General features: G+C 39.6%; 1 protein-coding gene across 1 annotated transcript in view; it reads right to left on the bottom strand.

Moving 5' to 3' along the window:
- Positions 1-4,627: 4,627 nt before the first annotated feature.
- Positions 4,628-18,271, bottom strand: part of LOC128643604 (squamous cell carcinoma antigen recognized by T-cells 3-like) — a gene marked incomplete at its 3' end in the record, with an annotated part of 29,318 nt that continues 15,674 nt past the window's right edge. The window contains exons 2-4 of the mRNA XM_053696446.1: positions 12,041-12,148; positions 5,295-5,372; positions 4,628-4,686 (exon numbers count right to left, since the gene is read on the bottom strand). Of these exons, the coding sequence (XP_053552421.1) occupies positions 4,628-4,686; positions 5,295-5,372; positions 12,041-12,148 (245 nt within the window). The remainder of the gene's footprint in view (positions 4,687-5,294; positions 5,373-12,040; positions 12,149-18,271) is intronic.

Genomic DNA, 18,271 nt, shown 5'->3' with positions numbered 1-18,271 from the left:
TTAGACCTGCTATATCTTTGGCTGATGTTGCAGCAGCTTCAACTTTTTGGTTGGAGGCTTTAGCGCAACAAGTGTCAGATCATAATACTCATAGCATTGTTAAACTTCTTCAACATGCTAATAACTTTGTCTGTGATGCCATCTTTGATATCATTAGAGTTGATGTCAGGTATATGTCTTTAGCTATTTTAGCTAGAAGAGCTTTATGGCTTAAAACTTGGAATGCAGATATGTTTTCTAAGTCAACTTTGCTTTCTCTTTCTTTCCAAGGTAATAAATTATTTGGTTCTCAGTTGGATTCTATTATTTCAACTGTTACTGGGGGGAAAGGAACTTTTTTGCCTCTGGACAAAAAATTCTAAAGGTAAATATAGGGCTGCTAATCGTTTTCGTTCCTTTCGTCAAAATAAGGAACAGAAGCCTGACCCTTCCACTAAAGGAATGGTTTCTGTTTGGAAACCATCTCCAGTCTGGAATAAATCCAAGCCTTTTAGAAAGCCAAAGCCAGCCCCCAAGTCCACATGAAGGTGCGGCCCTCATTCCAGCTCAGCTGGTAGGGGGCAGTTTGCGATTTTTCAAAGATATTTGGATCAATTCGATTCACAGTCTTTGGATTCAGAACATTGTTTCACAAGGGTACAGAATAGGTTTCAAGGTAAGGCCGCCTGCGAGAAGATTTTTTCTCTCTCGCATTTCAATAAACCCAGTGAAGGCTCAGGCGTTTCTGAAATGTGTCATGTGTCAGATCTAGAGTTGGCTGGGGTAATTGTGCCAGTTCCAGTTCTGGAACAGGGTTTGGGGTTTTACTCAAATCTATTCATTGTACCAAAGAAGGAGAATTCCTTCAGACCAGTTCTGGATCTAAAAATATTGAATCGTTATGTAAGGATACCAACATTCAAAATGGTAACTATAAGGACTATTCTGCCTTTTGTTCAGCAAGGGCATTATATGTCTACAATAGATTTACAGGATGCATATCTTCATATTCAGATTCATCCAGATCATTTTCAGTTTCTGAGATTCTCTTTTCTAGACAAGCATTACCAGTTTGTGGCCCTGCCGTTTGGCCTAGCGACAGCTCCAAGGATCTTTTCAAAGGTTCTCGGTGCCCTTCTATCTGTAATCAGAGAACAGGGTATTGCGGTATTTCCTTATTTGGACGATATCTTGGTACTTGCTCAGTCTTCACATTCTGCAGAATCTCATACGAATTGACTTGTGTCGTTTCTTCAAAAACATGGTTGGAGAATCAATTTACCAAAGAGTTCATTGATTCCTCAGACAAGAGTAACCTTTTTAGGTTTCCAAATAGATTCAGTGTTCATGACCTTGTCTCTAACAGAAAATTGAAATTGGTTTCAGCTTGTCGAAACCTTCAGTCTCAATCATTCCCTTCGGTAGCTTTATGCATGGAAATTCTAGGTCTCATGACTGCTGCATCGGACGCGATCCCCTTTGCTCGTTTCCACATGCGACCTCTTCAGCTTTATATGCTGAACCAGTGGTGCAGGGATTATACAAAGATATCACAATTGATATCCTTAAATCCGAATGTACGACACTCTCTGACGTGGTGGACAGATCACCATCGTTTAGTCCAAGGGGCTTCTTTTGTTCTTCCAACCTGGACTGTCATCTCAACAGATGCGAGTCTAACAGGTTGGGGAGCAGTATGGGGATCTCTGACAGCGCAGGGGGTTTGGGAATCTCAGGAGGCGAGATTACCAATCAACATTTTGGAACTCCGTGCGATTTTCAGAGCTCTTCAGTTCTGGCCTCTTCTGAAGAGAGAATCGTTCATTTGTTTTCAGACGGACAATGTCACAACCGCGGCATATGTCAATCATCAAGGGGGGACTCACAGTCCTCAGGCTATGAAAGAAGTATCTCGGATACTTGTATGGGCAGAATCCAGCTCTTGTCTAATCTCTGCGGTTCACATCCCAGGTGTAGACAATTGGGAAGCGGATTATCTCAGTCGCCAGACGTTACATCCGGGCGAATGGTCTCTTCACCCAGAGGTATTTCTTCAGATTGTTCAAATCTGGGGATTTCCAGAAATAGATCTGATGGCTTCTCATCTAAACAAGAAACTTTCCAGGTATCTGTCCAGATCCAGGGATCCTCAGGCGGAGGCAGTGGACGCGTTGTCGCTTCCCTGGAATTATCCTGCCTATATCTTTCCGCCTCTAGATCTTCTTCCAAGAGTGATTTCCAAAATTCTAAAGGAACGTTTGTTTGTACTGCTGGTGGCTCCAGCATGGCCTCACAGGTTTTGGTATGGGGATCTTGTTCGGATGGCTACTTGCCAACCTTGGACTCTTCCGTTAAGACCAGATCTTCTATCTCAAGGCCCTTTTTTCCATCAGGATCTCAAATCATTAAATTTGAAGGTATGGAGATTGAACGCTTGATTCTTAGTCATAGAGGTTTCTCTGACTCAGTAATTAATACTATGTTACAGGCTCGTAAATCTGTGTCTAGGAAGATTTATTATCGAGTCTGGAAGACTTACATTTCTTGGTGTTCTTCTCATAAATTCTCCTGGCATTCTTTTAGAATTCCTAGAATTTTACAGTTTCTTCAGGATGGTTTGGATAAAGGTTTGTCTGCAAGTTCCTTGAAAGGACACATTTCTGCTCTTTCTGTTCTTTTTCACAGAAAGATTGCTAATCTTCCTGATATTCATTGTTTTGTACAGGCTTTGGCTCGTATAAAACCTGTCATTAAGTCAATTTCTCCTCCTTGGAGTCTTAATTTAGTTCTGAGGGCTTTACAAGCTCCTCCGTTTGAACCTATGCATTCTCTGGATATTAAATTACTTGGAAAGTTCTGTTTTTGTTCCTTTTGGCCATCTCTTCTGCTAGAAGAGTTTCTGAGTTATCTGCTCTTTCTTGTGAATCTCCTTTTCTGATTTTTCATCAGGATAAGGCGGTGTTGCGGACTTCATTTAAATTTTTACCTAATGTTGTGAATTCTAACAACATTAGTAGAGAAATTGTTGTTCCTTCATTATGTCCTAATCCTAAGAATTCTCTGAAGAAATCTTTACATTCTTTGGATGTAGTGAGAGCTTTAAAATATTATGTTGAAGCTACTAAAGATTTTAGAAAGACCTCTAGTCTATTTGTTATCTTTTCTGGTTCCAGGAAAGGTCAAAAGGCCTCCGCCATTTCTTTGGCGTCTTGGTTGAAGTCTTTGATTCATCATACTTATGTTGAGTCGGGTAAAACTCCGCCTCAAAGGATTACAGCTCATTCTACTATGTCAGTTTCTACTTCCTGGGCGTTTAGGAATGAAGCTTCTGTTGATCAGATTTGCAAAGCAGCAACTTGGTCTTCTTTGCATACTTTTACTAAATTCTACCATTTTGATGTGTTTTCCTCTTCTGAAGCAGTTTTTGGTAGAAAAGTACTTCAGGCAGCTGTTTCAGTTTGATTCTTCTGCTTATAATTTCAGTTTTTTTCATTATTAAGATTAAAACTTTTGTTTTGGGTTGTGGATTATTTATCAGCGGAATTGGCTGTCTTTATTTTATCCCTCCCTCTCTAGTGACTCTTGCGTGGAAGTTCCACATCTTGGGTATTTATTATCCCATATGTCACTAGCTCATGGACTCTTGCTAATTACATGAAAGAAAACATAATTTATGTAAGAACTTACCTGATAAATTTATTTATTTCATATTAGCAAGAGTCCATGAGGCCCACCCCTTTTTGTGGTGGTTATGATTTTTTGTATAAAGCACAATTATTCCAATTCCTTATTTTGATGCTTTCGCTCCTTTCTTATCACCCCACTTCTTGGCTATTCGTTAAACTGAATTGTGGGTGTGGTGAGGGGTGTATTTATAGGCATTTTGAGGTTTGGGAAACTTTGCCCTTCCTGGTAGGAATGTATATCCCATACGTCACTAGCTCATGGACTCTTGCTAATATGAAAGAAATGAATTTCTCAGGTAAGTTCTTACATAAATAAGATTTACATACCCCAGGACACTCATCTACATATAGTAGATAGCCAAACCAGTACTGAAACGAGAATCAGTAGAGGTAATGGTATATAGGAGTATATCGTCGATCTGAAAAGGGAGGTAAGAGATGAATCTCTACAACCGATAACAGAGAACCTATGAAATAGATCCCGTAGAAGGAGACCATTGAATTCAAATAGGCAATACTCTCTTCACATCCCTCTCACATTCACTGCACTCTGAGAGGAAAACTGGGCTCCAGCCTGCTGCGAAGCGCATATCAACGTAGAATCTAGCACAAACTTACTTCACCACCTCCACGGGAGGCAAAGTTTGTAAAACTGAATTGTGGGTGTGGTGAGGGGTGTATTTATAGGCATTTTGAGGTTTGGGAAACTTTGCCCCTCCTGGTAGGAATGTATATCCCATACGTCACTAGCTCATGGACTCTTGCTAATTACATGAAAGAAAAAGAAAATTTGATAATAGGAATAATCTAGAAAGTTGCTTAAAATGTCATGCTCTATCTGAATCACAAAAGAAAAAAATTGGGTTCAGTGTCCCTTTAACACATTTAAGATGTTGTTCTGAAAGCAATATTAACATGTGTATTGGCATTAGGAATAAATGAATGATAACAAGGAAACTGACCTCTACGCTGGCCCAGTTTTGCATTATGCTACATGATGGGTCTCCACTCTCACTGAAACCTGAGAGACAAAATGTAAAGAAATGCAAAATGTCACGTCACAGCTGTCAAAGTTTATTTATATACACAATTATTGGTAAATAATATTTCTCACAGAATAAGTGTTAATATGAATTAGAGGAATTTGAAAGTTTTGAGTGACTTGCACCATCACACAGAAATGTAGATGCTCCAGCTATTAACAAGGTAAGAGATAGTTTTAGTCACTGCTTAAAGGGTCATGAAAGTCAAAGTTAACTTTGACGGTTTAGATAGAGCATGCACCTTTAATATATGTTTCAATGTGCTTCAAATGAAGTCATTCTCTTAGTATCCCTTGTTGAAAAGCATACCTAAGAAGGATCAGGAGAAGCAAAGCACTACTGGGAGCTAGATGCGAATTAGTGGCTACACACATTTCTCTTGTCAGTTGCTCATTAGATGTGTTCAGCTAGGTCCCAGACATTTAATCCCTTTGTTGGGGTTAACCACTGTTATATGCAAGCAGCCCAATAATAAAATGCTCTAACAAATAAGACTATTTGCTTTTTGCACTTTAATGACAATTTAAACCCAATATAAATGAAAACCAGGCAAGCTAAAACATTAGCTACCAAATGCAACACTTACGTTCCTCCACTTCATGCTTAAGATAGTCAACAGCACGAACATATGATGCCCTCAGCTCTTCTAGCTCTTTACTAGAGTCTGGAGAAAAGAAAAAGATGAAATAGTTGTGCAGCTTGCTGACAAACACATTGATGTTTGATATATTATGTTATAGGTACTGAAGGACTTATCCCAATAGCATGTAGACACAAACCCATTTTGAAAACGGTAACACAGGTCTTGAGCCCGATTAGCGCACACACACAGAATATTCTAGATCAGGGATGGCCAATGTTTAATGTCATAGGCTGGAGAAAGACCATATTTTTAGAAAGTCCCTGTGTGAGAAAAATCTATCGCCTAGATTTAGAGTTTGGCGGTAGCCGTCAAAACCAGCGTTAGAGGCTCCTAACGCTGGTTTTTACCGCCCGCTGGTATTTGGAGTCAGTCAGGAAAGGGTCTAACGCTCTCTTTCCAGCCGCGACTTTCCATACCGCAGATCCCCTTAACTCAATTGCGTATCCTATCTTTTCAATGGGATCTTTCTAACGCCGGTATTTAGAGTCGTGGCAGAAGTGAGCGTTAGAAATCTAACGACAAAACTCCAGCCGCAGAAAAAAGTCAGGAGTTAAGAGCTTTCTGGGCTAACGCCGGTTCATAAGGCTCTTAACTACTGTGCTCTAAAGTACACTAACACCCATAAACTACCTATGTACCCCTAAACCGAGGTCCCCCCACATCGCCGCCACTCTATTAAAATTTTTTAACCCCTAATCTGCCGACCGCACACCGCCGCCACCTACGTTATCCCTATGTACCCCTAATCTGCTGCCCCTAACACCGCCGACCTCTATATTATATTTATTAACCCCTAATCTGCCGCCCCCAACGTCGCCTCCACCTACCTACAATTATTAACCCCTAATCTGCCGACCGAACCTCACCGCCACTATAATAAATGTATTAACCCCTAATCCGCCTCACTCCCGCCTCAATAACCCTATAATAAATAGTATTAACCCCTAATCTGCCCTCCCTAACATCGCAGACACCTAACTTCAAGTATTAACCCCTAATCTGCCGACCGGACCTCACCGCTACTCTAATAAATTTATTAACCCCTAAAGCTAAATCTAACCCTAACCCTAACACCCCCCTAAGTTAAATATAATTTAAATCTAACGAAATAAATTAACTCTTATTAAATAAATTATTCCTATTTAAAGCTAAATACTTACCTGTAAAATAAACCCTAATATATCTACAATATAAATTATAATTATATTGTAGCTATTTTAGGGTTTATATTTATTTTACAGGCAACTTTGTATTTATTTTAACCAGGTACAATAGCTATTAAATAGTTAATAACTATTTAATAGCTACCTAGTTAAAATAATTACAAAATTACCTTTAAAATAAATCCTAACCTAACACTACACTATCAATAAATTAATTAAATAAAATACCTACAATTATCTACAATTAAACCTAACACTACACTATCAATAAATAAATGAAATAAAATACCTACAAATAAATACAATTAAATAAACTAACTAAAGTACAAAAAATAAAAAAAGCTAAGTTACAAAAAATAAAAAAATTAATTACAAACATAATAAAAATATTACAACAATTTTAAGCTAATTACACCTACTCTAAGCCCCCTAATAAAATAACAAAGCCCCCCAAAATAAAACAATGCCCTACCCTATTCTAAAATTAAAATAGAAAAGCTCTTTTACCTTACCAGCCCTTATAAGGGCCTTTTGCGGGGCATACCCCAAAGAATTCAGCTCTTTTGCCTGTAAAAAAAAACATACAATACCCCCCCCCCAACATTACAACCCACCACCCACATACCCCTAATCTAACCCAAACCCCCCTTAAATAAACCTAACACTAAGCCCCTGAGGATCTTCCTACCTTGTCTTCACCATGCCAGGTATCACCGATCGCTCCAGGCTCGAAATCTTCATCCAAGCCCAAGCGTGGGCTGGAGATCCATCATCCGGCTGAAGTCTTCTATCAAGCGACGGCTGGAGAGGTCCAGAAGAGGCTCCAAAGTCTTCATGCTATCCGGGCAGAAGAGTAGATCCGGACCGGCAACCATCTTCTTCCAAGCGGTGACAAGCGGCTCCATGTTGAAGACCTCCAGCGCGGATCCATCCTCTTCTTGCGACGTCCTAAGTCCGAATGAAGGTTCCTTTAAATGACGTCATCCAAGATGGCGTCCCTCGAATTTCGATTGGCTGATAGGATTCTATCAGCCAATCGGAATTAAGGTAGGGAAAATCTGATTGGCTGATTGAATCAGCCAATCAGATTGAGCTCGCATCCTATTGGCTGTTCCGATCAGCCAATAGAATGCGAGCTCAATCTGACTGGCTGATTGGATCAGCCAATCGGATTGAACTTGAATCTGATCAGATTTTTCCTACCTTAATTCCGATTGGCTGATCAGCCAATCGGAATTCGAGGGACGCCATCTTGGATGACGTCATTTAAAGGGACACTGTACCCTAATTTTTTCTTTTGTAATTCAGAAAGAGCATGCAATTTTAAGCAACTTTCTAATTTACTCCTATTATCAATTTTTCTTCGTTCTCTTGCTATCATTATTTGAAAAAGAAGGCATCTAAGCTTTTTTTTGGTTTCAGTACTCTAGACAGCACTTTTTTATTGGTGGATGAATTTATCCACCAATCAGCAAGGACAACCCAGGTTGTTCACCAAAAATGGGCCGGCATCTAAACTTACATTCTGCCATTTCAAATAAAGATACCAAGAGAATGAAGAAAATTTGATAATAGGAGTAAATTAGAAAGTTGCTTAAAATTTCATGCTCAATCTGAATCACAAAAGAATTTTTTTGGGTACAGTGTCCCTTTAAAGGAACCTTCATTCGGACTTAGGACGTCGCAAGAAGAGGATGGATCCGCGCCGGAGGTCTTCAACATGGAGCCGCTTGTCACCGCTTGGAAGAAGATGGTTGCCGGTCCGGATCTACTCTTCTGCCCGGATAGCATGAAGACTTTGTAGCCTCTTCTGGACCTCTTCAGCCGTCGCTTGATAGAAGACTTCAGCCGGATGATGGATCTCCAGCCCCCGCTTGGGCTTGGATGAAGATTTCGGAGCCTGGAGCGATCGGTGATACCTGGCATGGTGAAGACAAGGTAGGAAGATCTTCAGGGGCTTAGTGTTAGGTTTATTTAAGGGGGGTTTGGGTTAGATTAGGGGTATGTGGGTGGTGGGTTGTAATGTTGGGGGGGTATTGTATGTTTTTTTTTTACAGGCAAAAGAGCTGAATTCTTTGGGGTATGCCCCGCAAAAGGCCCTTTTAAGGGCTGGTAAGGTAAAAGAGCTTTTCTATTTTAATTTTAGAATAGGGTAGGGCATTGTTTTATTTTGGGGGGCTTTGTTATTTTATTAGGGGGCTTAGAGTAGGTGTAATTAGCTTAAAATTGTTGTAATATTTTTATTATGTTTGTAATTAATTTTTTTATTTTTTGTAACTTAGCTTTTTTTATTTTTTGTACTTTAGTTAGTTTATTTAATTGTATTTATTTGTAGGTATTTTATTTAATTTATTTATTGATAGTGTAGTGTTAGGTTTAATTGTAGATAATTGTAGGTATTTTATTTCATTAATTTATTGCTAGTGTAGTGTTAGGTTTAATTGTAACTTAGGTTAGGATTTATTTTACAGGTAATTTTGTAATTATTTTAACTAGGTAGCTATTAAATAGTTCTTAACTATTTAATAGCTATTGTACCTGGTTAAAATAAATACAAAGTTGCCTGTAAAATAAATATAAATCCTAAAATAGCTACAATATAATTATTATTTATATTGTAGCTACATTAGGGTTTATTTTACAGGTAAGTATTTAGCTTTAAATAGGAATAATTTATTTAATAAGAGTTAATTTATTTCGTTAGATGTTAGGGTTAGACTTAGCTTTAGGGGTTAAAAAATTTATTAGAGTAGCGGTGAGGTCCGGTCGGCAGATTAGGGGTTAATACTTGAAGTTAGGTGTCGGCGATGTTAGGGAGGGCAGATTAGGGGTTAATACTATTTATTATAGGGTTAGTGAGGCAGATTAGGGGTTAATACATTTATTATAGTAGCGGTGAGGTCCGGTCGGCAGATTAGGGGTTAATAATTGTAGGTAGGTGGAGGCGACGTTGTGGGGGGCAGATTAGGGGTTAATAAATATAATATAGGGGTCGGCGGTGTTATGGGCAGCAGATTAGGGGTACATAGGGATAATGTAGGTTGCGGCGGTGTAAGGAGCGGCAGATTAGGGGTTAATAATAATATGCAGGGGTCAGCGATAGCGGGGGCGGCAGATTAGAGGTTAGTAAGTGTTACTTAGTAAGGTTAGGGGTGTTTAGACTCGGGGTACATGTTAGGGTGTAAGGTGCAGACTTAGGAAGTGTTTCCTCATAGGAAACAATGGGGCTGCGTTAGGAGCTTAACGCTGCTTTTTTGAAGGTGTTAGGTTTTTTTTCAGCTCAAAATGCCCCATTGTTTCCTATGGGGGAAACGTGCACAAGCATGTTTTTGAAGCTGGCCGCGTCCGTAAGCACCGCTGGTATCGAGAGTTGCAGTGGCGGTAAATTATGCTCTACGCTCCTTTTTTGGAGCCTAACGCACTGAAAACGCAGCCATTCTGTGAACTCTAAATACCAGCGGTATTTAAAAGGTGCGGGGGAAAAAAAGCATGCGTTAGCTACGCGGGTCGCTACCGACAAAACTTTAAATCTAGCCGTATGTTTCTGAACACTAATTAATTCACACATGCTCACTAAGAAATCTTAAAATCTGTCACTGCTTTAACTATGGTTGTCGTATTGTAATGTGCACATCAGCAAGAAACTAAAGCAAAGAAGACGTGGGGGGAAAAAAACGTTTTTTTGATTTAAATAAAAAGGTCTTTATTTGTAAAAAATCATACAAAATCTATAGCAAAAATGTTATCTGATTTATTGGAATACAATGGATGAGGATTCAGTGTTAAAGGAACATGAAACCCATCTGTAAACAATGTTCCAATTTACTTCTATTATAAATTTTGCTTCGTTCTTTTGGAATTCTTTCTCAAAGGAGCGGCAATGCACTTCTGGGAGCTAGCTGAACACATTGGTAAGCCAATCACAAGAGGCATATATGTGCAGCCACCAATCAGCAGATAGCTCCCAGCTCCTGAGCCTACCTAGGTGTACTTTTCAACAAAGGATAAGAAAATAAACAAAGCATATTATATATAAGAAGTAAATTGTATAGTCGTTTAAAATTCTATGCACTTCCTGAAGTACAAAAGAAACATTTTAAGATGCATGTATCTTTAAGGATCTGATGGTTTATGCAGTGCAAAGTCATTAGAAAACTGGGTTAGACTGGCTTTTACTTTGAATACAGGTTATCAAATTATATAAACCTGTTCAGAAAGCTCTTTAAACAAACTAGGCTGGACTCCAATAATACAGCCTTGACACAGAAGATGATAAAAACTTAAAGGTAAGGTAAAGTTGAGACCACTAGTTAACGCTATCTTACATAGAATAAAAAATAAGCATAAGTTTCATTCATCGTTATTATCCTAATTGTCGTAATTACTTCTATTTCTACCTTACAAGTACTCGCCCGACACAAATCTTTCCTCCGCCCGCCATTTTGGAATAGTTGATTGACAGTGTAGATCTATATTAACGTCCAATTAGCTTCCCCCCACCGGGGGGTGTTCAGCCCATCCATTGCTACGTCACTGAGCGCATGCATTTTACTAGAATCATCGTAGTTCCACCCATGCTCGTTCGTGAGATGTGCATGCTCTGTGCGACATGTCTTACTATTCAGCTGTGAATCTCAGAATAAGCATTGCATCGATACTTTTGATCAATGAATACTTTGTATCGGCGGCAAGTTGAATATGTGCAGACGAAATCTACTTTGTGAACGCGCTTTCACCTGAAGTAGAGAGCGGATTAGACCGCTCTCTGACATGAAACAGAGAAACACGGAAGTGGCATGGGGGTGGAGTTGGCAAATAAACGGTAGGAAAAATAAAGATTAGATTGCATCTAAAGTATAGCATAAAAATAAAGTTAGTGACTACGTTGTTATTCACTATTAGAATGCTTAGAGGCTTTCAATACTGCTAAAGTTTACCTTTACTTTAATTGTCATTACAACTATCAAATAGGGTTAAATGATATTACAGTACAGCTGATAAATTATGGAAGATACTGTTTTCTGTTGAAATTTGGACCCTTTTTTTTTTTTTTTTTTTTTACAAAAAACATTTCTATTAGAATGTTTATATTATATGTCTTTGGCAGTGTGCAATAGTCGTGTTCATTCGGATCCTTTGCTAGGATCCAAATGCGGAAGTGCTATTCGGCTCTTTTCGGAGCCAGACTTGATTCTGGTGCAAAATCACAACGTTAAGATCTGGATCTGCACATATCTTAACGTGGTGATCTTGCGCCAGAATCAATCAGGCTCAGAAAGAGATGAACACCGCTTACTTCCGCATTCAGATCCTAACAAAGGATTCAAATGCGAATCCATTCTTGTTGGAAGAAATCCAAAACCAATTTCATTGTTAGCATCTTTGGAGCTAAATCACTAATTGTAGTGCTACCTCACATTTTACTGAGTCTGCTCTATAAGTTAATGTAGGAATTCGAGAAATTGTTGAATTCTTAGAACTTAGTTCTAAGATACTAAGATGTGAATTTGTCACAACTCCAGTCACCTTTTGTGAAGTCCACTCTTCTTCTGAGATAGTCAAGGTAAGCCTGCCAGATATCCACATAATCGGTGGCCTGGATGAATCCAGCATTAAGAGCCTTCTCAAAATTCTCTACAGGGATGGAAAACAAAAATCTCATTTAAAAAATATGAACTTTTAAAGACACCCCAGGCTTTTTAGTAAAGAACTTTATAACATTAGGATATTGTTGCTTTAAAAAATGTTAGTTGAATATGAATTGTTTAAAAAAAATAATAATATATACAATTTGCTTTAATACTTGAATAAAAAAAATACATTTCAAACCACCCTCTCTCTCAATGACAAACTAAGCCAATTGCTCTAGTCATCTCAAAGTAACAGGAAGAATACTGGCCAGAGTGTTTCAGACATTACTGATGCTGTATGATCTACCAGCCTGCATATATTTTATCAGGTGGCACTTGCAGAGGTGCTTCTTTGGAACTTTATCTACACCACACAATTCCACATTCAACATAACCCTCAATAAATTTGTAAACATTTCTTTTGCATATGTATTAAAATTATGTGCGTAACTGCTGATATATAAAATGCACAAAATAAATTGTCCATTTTTCCTGACGGTTAAAGGGATACGAAACCCACATTTTTTTATTTCATGATTCAAATAGAGCATGCAATTTTAAGCAATTTTATAATTTATTCCGTTTATCAATTTTTCTTTGTTCTCATGGTGTCTTTATTTGAAAAAGCAGCCCTTTTTTGGTTCAGACCCTGGGTAGCGCTTGCTGATTCGTGCCTACATTTAGCCACCAATCAGCAAGGGCTACCCAGGTTCTAAACCAAAGATGGGCCGGTTCCTAAGCTTAGTTTCCTGCTTTTTCAAATAAAGATAGCAAGAGAACCAAGAAAAACTGATAAAACGAGCAAATTACAAAGTTGCTTAAAAACAAAATGTATGCTTACCTGATAAATTTCTTTCTTTCTTGACACGGTGAGTCCACGGATCATCTCTAATTACTATTATGAATATCACTCCTGCCCAGAAGGAGGAGGCAAAGAGCACCACAGCAAAGCTAATACTTCCTCCCTTTCCTCCAACCCCAGTCATTCGACCGAAGGAAAAAGAGATAAAGAAAGTAATACAAGGTGCAGAGGTGCCTGAGGTTTATATAACAAAGAAAAACTGTCTGTAAATATAAAGGGCGGACCGTGGACTCACCGTGTCAATAAATAAATAAATTTATCAGGTAAGCATACATTTCGTTTTCTTTCTAATGAAACGGTGAGTCCACGAATCATCTCTAATTACTATTGGGAATCAATGCCCAAGCTAGAGGACACAGATGATAAGGGAGGGACAAGACAGGGAACCTAAACGGAAGGCACCACTGGTTGAAGAACCTTTCTTCCAAAAGAAGCCTCAGCCAAGGCAAAAGTATCAAATTTATAGAATTTTGAAAAAGTGTGTAGAGAGGACCAAGTTGCAGCCTTGCAAATCTGTTCCACAGAAGCTTCATTTTAAATGCACAGGAAGAGGAAACAGCCCTCGTAGAGGACTCTCTCAGGAGGCTGCTGTCCAGCAGTTTCATAGGCCAAGCGAATTATACTCTTCAGCCACAAAGAAAGAGAAGTAGCCGTAGCTTTCTGAACCTTACGTTTCCCAAAGAAAACAACAAATAGAGCAGAAGACTGGTGAAAATCCTTAGTCGTCTGTAGATAGTATTTCAACGCACGCACCACGTCTAGGTTGTGCAGCAGATGTTCTTTATGAGAAGACGGGTTAGGACACAACGATATCCTGATTAATGTTCCTATCCGAAACCACTTTAGTGAGAAACCCTAACTTAGTACGCAGAACTACCTTATGCAAATGAAAAATAAGATAAGGAGATTCATAATGCAACGCCGAGAGCTCTGAGACTCTACGAGCAGAAGAAATTGCAATAAGAAACAAAACTTTCCAAGATAACAACTTAATATCTAAGGTATTTTAAGAACAAGGTTAAGACTCCAGGGAGGAGTAACAGGTTTGAACACAGGCCTGATTCTGACCAAGGCCTGACAGAACAATTGCACGTCTGGTGCATCCACCAGACGTTAATGTAACAAAATAGACAAGGCAGATATTTGACCCTTCAAGGTACTTGCCGATAAACGCTTCTCCAGACCCTCCTGGAGAAAGGAGCAAATTCTAGGAATCTGAACTCTACTCCAAGAGTAGCCTCCGGCTTCACACCAATACTGATATTTGCACCATATCTTATGGTAAATCTTTCTAGTGACAGGCTTACAAGCCTGAATCAAGGTCTCAATAACCGACTCCAAAACACGCGCTTAGATAGAATCAAGCGTTCAATCTCCAAGCAGTCAGCTTCAGAGAAACGAGATTTGGATGAAGGAAGGGCCCTTGAAGCAGAAGGGCCTTCCTCAGTGGAAGTCTCCAAGGTGGAAGAGATGACATCTCCACTAGGTCTGCATACCAGATCCTGCGAGGCAACTCCGGTGCAATAAGAATCACCGACATCCTTTCCTGCTAGATTCGAGCAATGACCCATGAAAGCAGAGAGAACGGAGGAAATAGGTATGCTAGACTGAAGTTCCAAGGAACCGCCAGAGCATCTATCTGTACAGCCTGAGGTCTGTCTGCTCAGAAAATCTGCTTCCCAATTGTCCACTCCTGGAATGTGGATCGCAGATAGACAGCAATTGTGGGTCTTCGCCCACTGAATGATTTTGGCTACCTCTGTCATGGCCAAGGAACAACTCCCAACAGGCTGGCATCCGTGGTCACAATCACCCAGTAAGGTCTGCGGAAGAAGGTTCCCTGGGAGAGATGTTCCTGAGATAACCACCAAGGAAGAGAATCTCTTGTCACCTGATCCAGATGTAAACGCGGAGACAGATCCGCATAATCCCCGTTCTATTGTTTGAGCATGCATAACTGCAGAGGTCTGAGATGGAATCGGGCAAACTGAATGATGTCCATGGCAGCTACCATCAGACCCACTATCTCCATACAATGGGCCACTGACGGCCAAGGAGAGGAATGAAGGGCATGGCAAGAGTAAAAAATCTTTGTCTTTCTGACCCCTGTCAGAAATATTTTCATTGATAAAGAATCTATTATGGTTCCCAAGAACACTACCCTTGTAGCTGGTATCAAGGAACTCTTTCTCAAATTCACCTTCCATCCGTGGGAACGCATAAAAGATAACAACATCTCTGTGTGGGAGCTTGCTTGATTAAAGGATGGTGCCTGTACCAGAATGTCGTCCAGATAAGGCGCCACTGCAATGCCCGCAACAGGAGCACCGCCAACAGGGCTCCCAGGACTTTTGAGAAAATTCTGAGAGCTGTGGCAAGGCCGAATGGAAGAGCCACAAACTGGAAGTGTTTGTCTAGAAAGGCGAACTTCAGAAAATTGTGATGATCCCTGTGTATGGGAACATGTAGGTATGCATCCTTTAAATCTACCGTTGTCATAAATTGACCCTCTTGAACCAAGGGAAGAATGGAACGAATAGTTTCCATCTTGAAGGACGGTACCCTGAGAAACTTGTTTAGACTTTTGAGATCTAAAATTGGCTTGAAAGTTCCCTCTTTTTTGGGAACCACGAACATTGGGACAGGAACTATTACTCCTAGGTCGGAAATGTCCAGGACACAGTGTAAGAACGCCTCTCTTTTTATCTGATCTACAAATAATCTGGAGAGCAGAAACTTGCACCTGGGAGGAATAGTTCTGAACTCTAGTTTGTATCCTCGGGACACGATGTCCATCGCCCAGGGATCCGGTACATCCCGAACCCAAGCCTGAGTGAAGACTGTCTGCCCCCACAAGATCTGGTCCCGGATCAGGGGCACACCCTTCATGCTGACTTTGAGTCACTAACGGGCTTCTCAGATTGCTTCCCCTTGTTCCAAGACTGGTTGGACCTCCAGGAAGGCTTGGACTATTCTTGTTTGGCAGAGGAAGTTTTACCCTTGAAGTTTCGAAAAGAACAAAAATTACTCTGAAGTCCCTTCTGCTTATTCCTCTTATCCTGAAGGAGGAAATGACCCTTACCTCCCGTAATGTCTGAAATAATTACAGCCAAGTCTGGCCCAAACAAGGTCTTACCCTTATAGGGAATCACCAAAAGCTTAGACTTAGACAACACATCCGCAGACCATGATTTCAACCATAAAGCTCTGCGGGCCAGTACTGCAAAACCAGAAATCTTTGCTTTCAACTTAATAACTTGTAGGGAAGCATCCGTAATAAAGGAATTGGCCAACTTAAGGGCATCCTATCCTGGATCTCCTTAAGGGGAATATCTGTCTGAATAGATTCAGACAACGCATCAAACCAGTATGCCGCCACATTGGTGACGGTAGCAATACACACCGCAGGTTGCCATTGTAAACCCTGGTGTACAAATCTTTTTAAGAAACCCTTCCAAATTCTTATCCATAGAATCCTTAAAGGAACAGCTTTCCTCTATGGGAATAGAGGTTCTCTAAGCCAAAGTGGAAATTGCCCCTTCCACCTTGGAGACCGTCTGCCAAGACTCCTTGATGGAGTCAGCTATTGGAAACATCTTCTTAAAAATAGGGGATGGAGAAAAACATAATTTATGTAAGAACTTACCTGATAAATTCATTTCTTTCATATTAGCAAGAGTCCATGAGCTAGTGACGTATGGGATATACATTCCTACCAGGAGGGGCAAAGTTTCCCAAACCTCAAAATGCTTATAAATACACCCCTCACCACACCCACAAATTAGTTTAACGCATAGCCAAGAAGTGGGGTGATAAGACAAAAGTGCGAAAGCATAAAAAAAAAGGAATTGGAATAATTGTGCTTTATACAAAAAAATCATAACCACCACAAAAAGGGGTGGGCCTCATGGACTCTTGCTAATATGAAAGAAATGAATTTATCAGGTAAGTTCTTACATAAATTATGTTTTCTTTCATGTAATTAGCAAGAGTCCATGAGCTAGTGACGTATGGGATAATGAATACCCAAGATGTGGATCTTCCACGCAAGAGTCACTAGAGAGGGAGGGATAAAATAAAGACAGCCAATTCCGCTGAAAATAATCCACACCCAAAATGAAGTTTAAATCTTATAATGAAAAAAACTGAAATTATAAGCAGAAGAATCAAACTGAAATAGCTGCCTGAAGTACTTTTCTACCAAAAACTGCTTCAGAAGAAGAAAACACATCAAAATGGTAGAATTTAGTAAAAGTATGCAAAGAAGACCAAGTTGCTGCTTTGCAAATCTGATCAACCGAAGCTTCATTCCTAAACGCCCAGGAAGTAGAAACTGACCTAGTAGAATGAGCTGTAATCCTTTGAGGCAGAGTTTTACCCGACTCAACAAAAGCATGATGAATTAAAGATTTCAACCAAGATGCCAAAGAAATGGCAGAGGCCTTCTGACCTTTCCTAGAACCGGAAAAGATAACAAATAGACTAGAAGTCTTTCGGAAATTTTTAGTAGCTTCAACATAATATTTCAAAGCTCTAACTACATCCAAAGAATGCAAAGATCTCTCCTTAGAATTCTTAGGATTAGGACACAATGAAGGAACCACAATTTCTCTACTAATGTTGTTAGAATTCACAACCTTAGGTAAAAATTGAAAAGAAGTTTGCAACACCGCCTTATCCTGATGAAAAATCAGAAAAGGAGACTCACAAGAAAGAGCAGATAATTCAGAAACTCTTCTAGCAGAAGAGATGGCCAAAAGAAACAAAACTTTCCAAGAAAGTAGTTTAATGTCCAGTGAATGCATAGGTTCAAAAGGAGGAGCCTGAAGAGCCCCCAGAACCAAATTCAAACTCCAAGGAGGAGAAATTGACTTAATAACAGGCTTTATACGAACCAAAGCTTGTAGAAAACAATGAATATCAGGAAGATTAGCAATCTTTCTGTGAAAAAGAACAGAAAGAGCAGAGATTTGTCCTTTCAATGAACTTGCAGACAAACCTTTATCCAAACCATCCTGAAGAAACTGTAAAATTCTCGGAATTCTAAAAGAATGCCAGGAAAAATGATGAAAAAGACACCAAGAAATGTAAGTCTTCCAGACTCGATAATATATCTTCCTAGATACAGATTTACGAGCCTGTAACATAGTATTAATCACAGAGTCAGAGAAACCTCTTTGACTAAGAATCAAGCGTTCAATCTCCATACCTTCAAATTTAAGGATTTGAGATCCTGATGGAAAAAAGGACCTTGCGACAGAAGGT

Source organism: Bombina bombina, unplaced genomic scaffold, assembly GCF_027579735.1.
Source record: "Bombina bombina isolate aBomBom1 unplaced genomic scaffold, aBomBom1.pri scaffold_426, whole genome shotgun sequence".
NCBI classification, from domain to species: domain Eukaryota; kingdom Metazoa; phylum Chordata; class Amphibia; order Anura; family Bombinatoridae; genus Bombina; species Bombina bombina.
The sequence above is the reverse complement of the archived record's forward strand: the minus strand, read 5'-3'. Positions and strand labels throughout refer to the sequence as shown.